Genomic DNA, 7,761 nt, shown 5'->3' with positions numbered 1-7,761 from the left:
GTCAGGAAAAATGAGAAGGAAACAGACTGGCATTCTGCTGACTTGAGGAATTGCCGGTCCGGCAGTTGCCACACGTTGACACAGAAAGGCTAATTCAGGAGGGCCCGTTTCCTAACTTAGATTCTGAGACCTTTTTTCCTGTTCGTTTTTTTCACTATGACTGACTCTCAGAAAGTTACCATGTACTGTTTAAATAAAAACAGTGAGGTGAAGGTACTCATGACTTCATAAATTTGAAGTGTCTCACTCGCCTTCCTACAAACCCCCACTTTCTGGATTCACATTGAAAGGTGAATTTGTTCAGCTCTGATTAATGTATAGGAAGAGTTTTCATTGCTCTGTGAACACAGGATGCTGCCGCTTTATGCTGTAACGTGGATTCTCTGTTTAAAAAGCGATCTGCTATGAGAAGAATTTAGTTCTACTGCATACAATTTTGAAGAACCCAGGGTGATTTTTATTAATTTTATAAATTCTTCTACTGCGGTAGGCTGAAATATGCTTAAAGGAGAGTCATAACACTTTTTTATTAACCACAGTTTAACGCATTTAGAAATCCCTAACACCTACTAAAGGTGGTCCCCCCCCAAGCTTCCGCCCCTCCTGCTTTTACGCAGCCAACTCAGCACAAAGCACCGCCGGGAGGAGGGCTCGTCTCCTCATCAGGGTGGTCGACCGCGTAGAAGCCATGCTCTTCTGCTGCCCGGTAGAGTGCGATGTACTTGGACGCCGTCCTTGTCCTCGGGACCACGTATTTCTCCGTGAACTCATTCTTGTCCAGTTGCTCCCTGCCTTCCGTGGTCAGAATGCAGTTAATGAATGTGAGGGTGTAACTGTAGCAGTTGTGGTGGTCTTCCTCGTACCTTACAAAACAAGGGTGTTTGTTGAGAAGGAAGGCTTAGCTCTGAAAGCTGCCCAGGAACAGGCTGTGAAGCTGCCGGAGGACTTTTGGAATGGAAATTGGGCTGGGCCAACTTCACAGAATAAATTTCCACTAATAAAGACTGGTGGTAAATTTGACTGCTCATTTGGGTAACTCGGAATTGAGAACTGGGCCGTTTTGTGTGCTGGCCCCTGTGACAACAAAGCTTCGAGAGAGACTTGACATCTTGGGCTATTTCTACTTGCAACTTAAATACAGAGAGGACTCGCCCAAATGTTCAGAGTGGTGACTTAAGTTGTATGTACACTGCCAATTTGGGGAACTTGATTTCACCGCAGTTCTAGATTCTAGAAGTGGAATTTCATTTCTAAGTTTTAGGATATCCCACAGTGTCTAAACTTATTTCAAGGGAAGTCTTGAAACAATTTAAATCCACCAGTATGCTATATATCTAAAGTATTGAGCAAGAAATTGAGGAATTTCAAAATTGCTAAACCAAAAAACAAAAGCTTTAGATATTTTTACATTTTGAACATCATTTTTGAAAAATTTTGTTTTAACATAGTATAATATTGTGGCTTTTGCTGTATATTTTACTAACTGTTAACTATAATACCTAGTCAGATAACTAAAATAGAGTACTCACTTCTGGTCCCGCCAGCTCTTACAGTACTGTGATTCTGTCGTGTAAATGTGCTCACCTCTGCAGGAAACCCACGGGAATTCCACTCCTGCTTAAATTCTGTTACAGGCGCTACTGTCTTGCTACAGGCTCAGCATGAACTAAACACAGCTCAGAGTCCTCTGTGAGCTGGGATCCCACCTGGTGGTGAATGGGGGCCAGGGAGGGGTGGTCTCTGCAGCCCCGTACCTGTGAGGCAGCCAGGCCCCCGTGGTGGAGAAGTCTTCCAGGTACTTGTCCCACTGGTCCCTCAGTCCAAACATGCCGGGCTGCAATAACGGGATGCTTACACTCTGCTCCCAGCCTGCTTCATCTCGCTGGACACCGTGCGCGGTGTAATTATACACAACTCCTGCGACCAAAGTCAGAGTCATGCAGAGGCTGAAGGGGAAGTGCACCTCTGTGAAAAGGGGACTTAGTCAATGACAGCTGCCACTGTGGTAACTTTACATAACCCAGATGGCACTTTTTGATTGCTGTAAGAGAGCAACAGGCCGTGAGAGGCTCCAGAATCTCCTGCCTCCAGGATCAAGTTCGGGAGGCAGCCACCCACCTTAGATCTGGTCTTGCCTGGAGTCGGGGAGGGTTTGTGGGCCTCTGCCTCCTGTGCTCTCGACACAGCCTTCCCTTCAGGAAACCCAGCTCTTGCTCCATCTGCTCAGCAGTACCGCGAAGTCGCCCCCAGGAAAAGGAGGCAACAGTAGGTGCCAGGATAATCGTCTCCAAATATTTTTGCTGAAGTTTTCTATTACGAGTGGGTCTATCTTGTTTCCTTAAATCAGCAATAAATTTCCACTAATAAAGACTGGTGGTAAATTTGACTGCTCATTTGGGTAACTCTTGAGCTCAAAAACCCAGTCCTAGCTTTCTGCTCAGTGTCAATTTCTCCAGCCTCACCGGACTGGCCTCGCTCACCATTCCCAGGCCTGCAGCTTCCTACAGGTGGCACGCCCAGGCCCTTTTCCTGCAGACCAGGATGTGCTGGTTTCAGGGTTGCAGACTGTGCGCCCTCAGCTAAATCTGGCCAAAGGAACTGTTTTGTTTAAACATGCTTATTTTTTAAAGCAAAGCACTGCACACCCCACCACATGCTCAGGTGCTCTATCCCCCTGATTTACCCCTAGGGTCCCTGCCTAGCCCCTGGTGACCCTCAAGTATGAGGTCCCAGTGGCAGTGGGGTGAGTATAGGATCGGGGACCAGAGGCCCTGGGTCCAGTGCTGGTTCCAACAGAAGATGAGGTCTTGGGCAACTCAACCTCTCTGGACATCGGTTTCTTCCTCTCTTAAAAACCAACAGAACTTACAGATTTGTGATGCTCTTGGCTTAGAAAACCTTAAAGAGCTTTCAAATACCCAGTATTGTTAGTAGTAACACCTTGCTGTACAGCACGTATTTCTCTTTTTGGGGGTAGCATTGCCCACTCATGGGACAGAGGAGAACCCAGGGAACGGAGGAATCACTGATTAAATGTTGCCATGATCGCTTTTTCTCTGGAAATGCTGCTCTCCTCTAGCTGGGTATTGTGGGGATTTTTTAAGCTGTGAAAATGCACTCACCGTTTGTATTGGTTATTCCAACGTGAAGATCAGACCTTCCATCATACTCCCTGGAAGAGACAAGTGTATTTTTTTCTGTCATTTGCACGTGTCTGGCATGAAGAGTTGGTATCAGGAGGAGAGAGATAGGCCTCCTCTCTCGGCTGGTGCAGGACTTGCCGTCAGTGGCCAGGTTAGTGGAAGCCCTGTTTCACAGCTGGTTGAGCCAAGAGTACATTTGAGGTAGAAAATACTCCCTTGTGTCCCCATCTGGGTTTTCTTGGCCTCTCAGTACTCAAGGCTGGTGGCTGGAAGGCCAGGCCTGCTGGAGCGTAAGGTCAGCTTAACACCTGGCTCCGCAGGCAGAGGGCCCCCGAGGATAGTTGCTGCAGGAGCTCCTTATTCTTTCCTCCTCCTGTGGGAGGGGACGGCCTGTTCCTGAGGCTGACATAGTGGGAGGACCCTGAATGCATCTCAGTGGACTTCTGCCTTCAACTGATGTAGCCCGTTTTGGTCTTGTAGCCCGTGGCCACACCCACTTTTCCTGGACAGCCCGTTTCCTGAAATTCTTTACCCGAGACTGTGCATTAGTTGTGTAACTGCACGTAATTTAACCTCCTTGTACGGTCCCAGGCCCTCACTTCTAGCCGTGACACATTGGCAAGTCACTTTCTCTTTCTGATCTCAGTTTCCTCATCTATAAATTGGGAATACCATAAGCCTCCTAGCAAGCTGGTCATGAGAATACAACGCCTGTTGAGTGCTGGCTACGTCCAGGTGTCGAGTAAATCAGAGGTAATTTTTAAATAGTAGAGCTCCTTTGTCAGACCACAGGTCTGAATATTTGCTTCCTTATTAAAGCAGGCAGTTCTGGGGTTTAAAATGACCAAGGACACAAATGGCTATCCCTCCTTCCTCAGAGCCATCTGCTCAGGTCATCTTGTTGCAGCCACTTTGAGTTTTCTGAGCCCCTGTGGGTTCAGAGGTTGAGAATGAAGCTGAGACACACAGTTAGTCTTGGGTGGCTGATTACAGCGCTGCCCCGCCATGTGAGTGCTACCCCGAGATCGCTCCCTGAGCGCATTGCGCATTGAGCGCACCACTGCACTTTGGTTCCTGCCTAAATCCTAGGCATCCTCCTTCCCTCCCTCCCTCCCTCTTGTCCTTCAGTTATTTCTCAGTCATACAACAGACGTTTATTGGGTGTCAGCTATGGGCCTGTTTTGAAGTGAAGGCTTAGTGACACCGCAGGAAATAAGATGAGATCACTGCCCTCACTACTTCCAGAGAAGACTTTGTAATTTTAGTTTAATAAGTTTTTGATAGATTGATAAGTGCTGTGAAGAGGGAAAAATATAGAATGTTACAGAAGCTTGTGACGGGGCAGGGCCACCCCTCTCCCATACACCTTTTGTACAAATTAAGAAAAGGTGCCCCTTCTTCCTGCAGATGCAGCTCTGCCCAGAGTGCTTAGTTTGGTGAGTGGGGCGCAGACTGAGTTTCAGTACCCACAACCACCTTTGTGCAGTCCACAACCTGCACAACCTATGTGGCAGCGCTAAGGGATCCTGACCTAGTTAGATAACAGCCTCAGTGATTCGTTTGGGTCATTTCTGGATCTCTTTTACAAAGTAGGTGAAATTGTCTCAAGCTGAGTTGTGGGAGTCAGTCCTCAGGGTTTGGAAATTGGATGAGAGGGAAGGAAATAGTTTGGAACTTGACCTTAGAGGGTCTGGAGGGCAGGGGGCCACTTGGGGGTCCTGCAGATCCTGGCCTGAAGGGAAGGGAGCATGCCAAAGCATATAACCTGTTTCAACACCACCACCTCCCTTCTGCCGATGCCTACAGAGGCCAGGCCTGTCACTAGCACCACCACATCCTAGAATGAATAAATACTTGTTAGAGGCCAGCCTGAAAGCTTGTCATGCGTTGTGTGGTTTCTTGAGAGCAGGGTTGTGGCTTGTTTGCTGTAACATCCCTGGTATTTCCCACAGGAAGGATTTGTTGAATGAACCAACGTTACAGCAAATGATTTCCGAATTTTAACCACTTTATTCAAAAGCTTTTGGAATCCACCCTGTTAATGACTCTGAGTTACCATGAATGAGGGGCTCTTATAACGCAGTCTGGGCCTCATGATTCTGATGAAGGTGGAAATGAAGATTTTGCCAGTTACTTTCTGAACTCAATGTGGAAAGAATAGGATGGGAAGGAGCATGTTGGTCCAACATCGTGGCTAGTGCCCAGGCCAGGTTGATATGCCTTATTGCTGACCCTCACAACTCTGCAAGGTCAGCGGGATCCTCATTCTGCAGATTAGGGAGAGGATCCTGGAGCTGGTCTGAACCAGGCTAGGAACGGGAGCTTTATGGCATCAAAGCCTGCACTGTGCTCTCTGCCTCCTGCAGCCTCCCTGAAGAAGGGTCAGGGCACAAGCCTTTACACACTTTGGTTCATTTCATCCACATAAGGACAAGAAAGAAATTGATTAAGGAAGTTAGTAAGCAGGGAAGAGAATAGTCAACTCCAGTTTTTTTCATCCTAAACCAGCACTCTTGAGAGCGTGTGAGAGTTTGGAGGGTAAACTGCAAGGAGGCAAGGAGGTCTGGGCATTAGACCGTGACGACGCGCATGAACTCGCTTCTTACGGCACGTGCTGTCCTTTAGTAGCCTGGGTGCTCTCTCAAAACCTGGCTTGTGCAGGGCCACTTCTAATTCCATTTGTAAACTCCACGAGGACACTAAGGAGGCACAACCCTTTCATTTTGATTTCTGAAATCTTTCTTCAAGTCAGGTGGCATCTACAATTGAAATAGACGAGCTCCAGTCTTCAATTTAATTCACCTCCATGCAAAATAGTCTATAAGTGGCCATTCTTCAGGCTCTGTACATTGTCACAGAACTTCAAAACTAACTCTCAGTAAAGGTATTATTTTAGTAGGATTAGCCTCTGGGTCATTTTCCCAGTTAGCCTCTTAGCACAAAATCTATGGGTAAAAACATCTCCACGCTATCGATTTTTCTCTCTTAAAATTGTGTAAGCAGGTTTGACCTTCATATATTCTTGCACTTATCATTCCAGGAAAGTATGCACCCCATCTATTTTTATGAAACAAATAGGCCTACGTTTTAGGACTTAACACCAAAACACTGGAAAGATTATCCACCAAACCTCACACTGTATAGCGCGTATTAGAAAAAGAAAGCTTTAGTAACTAAAACACAAAAGGAAAAGGTCGTACAATTCAATGTAACATTTAAAACACTGTACCTAAGAAACGTCCCTTGAGTCGGTCTGAGGAGGAAGGAACATTTTTCTTGATGCCCGTTGGTAAACGGATTAGCGATGCTAACAGGTGCTTCCTCCAGCCTCCTTGAGCCCATGTCCTGCCGGCAGAGCGGGCAGCACCGTGGCACACTGAAGCTGTAGATGCATTTCTTACAGTGGTTGAATTTAATTAAAGGCTTCCCAGCCTCTGCGTGCTGCATGGCTTTCCCCTTGTGGGCAACCAGGGGCGGTTGCCCGAGACTTCCTTTTCCTCCTTACACAGCTATCAAATGCTCACCACCCGAGTAACCTGATCGACAATGATGTCATCCTGATTGATGGCTTCAGAAGCCAAACCAGGTAGGATTAACCAGTAACCAGGCCGCGCCATAAACTGGTGTCTTAAAGAGCTAGTTTTCATTTGTGCTCACTTACAAAGTTTCTTTCTAGCCTTTGTCCATTTTGCAATGGTTAATGGCCAGCTCCTACACATCCTTTAAAGCCCTGCTTTTCTGGAATACCTTCCTCAGCTTCCCCCAGCATTATCTTGTGCTGGCAGCGCTGGATTTATGTTTCTGTCAGAGTTCTGTTATTTAATTAGTCATTAGTCTGTGAGCTTCTTGGAGTTAGGGAACCAACATTTACTTCTGGTTTTCTAGAATAGGTTATATCATTGTGGTTTTGAATAAATAAATCTCTACTTCGAAGCTCTTTTCTTTTGATATTTTATACTGTAGAAGTAATCTTGCACATAAAAAATTAACAGCACAGTTAGAAATAGGGATAGTGGTTACCCTAGGTGAGGAGTGCTGACTTGGAGAGGGCATGAGGGGTTTCTGGGGTCTGGGGCTGTTCTGATTAGTTATCTAGGTGTTGATTATATGAGAGTATTCAGTTTGTGAAAATTCATCACGCTGTACATTTTACTATATGCACTTTATTCTTCAATTTTAAAACAATTTTAAGCATCTGTACAAAAATATTCCCAAAAAACAAGGCAATGTTCTCTATTTCTCCATAACATTTTCTCAGCCACCATATTCTACTCCCAGGAGAAAACCAATGGTAAAGTAAGTGAATATTTCCACATAATTTTTTTAACTACAATGTTGTTATACTGTACACTGTATTGAAATTTGTGTTTTTCTCTCATCTTGGAAACTTTCCTGCAATATCAGTAATAGAGGTCCAGCTCATCCTTTCAGACAACTGCAAAGGGATGCAGAATTTGTTTGCAACACACTTTATTTAACCAATCCCCTATGGATACCTACGGTTCCAGAGAACAGCAATCGTAAAGGAAGACCCACAGAGAAGGTATCACGGCAGGTAAAGGCACTTTAGAAAAGTTAAGTTTCATAATGTGCACTTGAATAAATTGTAGCATGCTGA

At 45.8% G+C, this 7,761-nt stretch overlaps 1 protein-coding gene across 2 annotated transcripts; it reads right to left on the bottom strand.

The window, feature by feature from the left end:
* Positions 1-434: 434 nt before the first annotated feature.
* MKRN2OS (MKRN2 opposite strand) lies at positions 435-6,691 on the bottom strand. 2 transcript variants are annotated; one of them, XM_008525646.2, is made up of 4 exons: positions 6,373-6,691; positions 3,123-3,172; positions 1,755-1,917; positions 435-863 (listed from the first exon to the last, which is right to left on the bottom strand). In XM_008525646.2, the coding sequence occupies exons 1-4, from the start codon at positions 6,588-6,590 to the stop codon at positions 623-625; spliced, it is 672 nt and encodes a 223-aa protein (XP_008523868.2). In that variant the 5' UTR covers positions 6,591-6,691; the 3' UTR covers positions 435-622. The 2 variants fall into 2 exon arrangements, with proteins under 2 accessions (XP_008523868.2, XP_008523867.2); XM_008525645.2 differs by having other exon boundaries at positions 1,755-1,965; positions 6,373-6,660.
* Positions 6,692-7,761: the final 1,070 nt, after the last annotated feature.

Source organism: Equus przewalskii, chromosome 15 (genome assembly GCF_037783145.1).
Source record: "Equus przewalskii isolate Varuska chromosome 15, EquPr2, whole genome shotgun sequence".
Lineage (NCBI taxonomy): Eukaryota > Metazoa > Chordata > Mammalia > Perissodactyla > Equidae > Equus > Equus przewalskii.
The sequence above is the reverse complement of the archived record's forward strand: the minus strand, read 5'-3'. Positions and strand labels throughout refer to the sequence as shown.

Excerpts from the sequence above, each read along its gene's own strand:
- MKRN2OS (XM_008525645.2), bottom strand. The coding sequence starts at position 6,590 with ATGCAGCACGCAGAGGCTGGGAAGCCTTTAATTAAATTCAACCACTGT. Across the intron at positions 1,966-3,122 it reads TGGAATAACCAATACAAACG|AGGTGCACTTCCCCTTCAGC; the intron begins GTGAGTGCATTT and ends CCCTTTTCACAG. Across the intron at positions 864-1,754 it reads GGGGCCTGGCTGCCTCACAG|GTACGAGGAAGACCACCACA; the intron begins GTACGGGGCTGC and ends TTGTTTTGTAAG.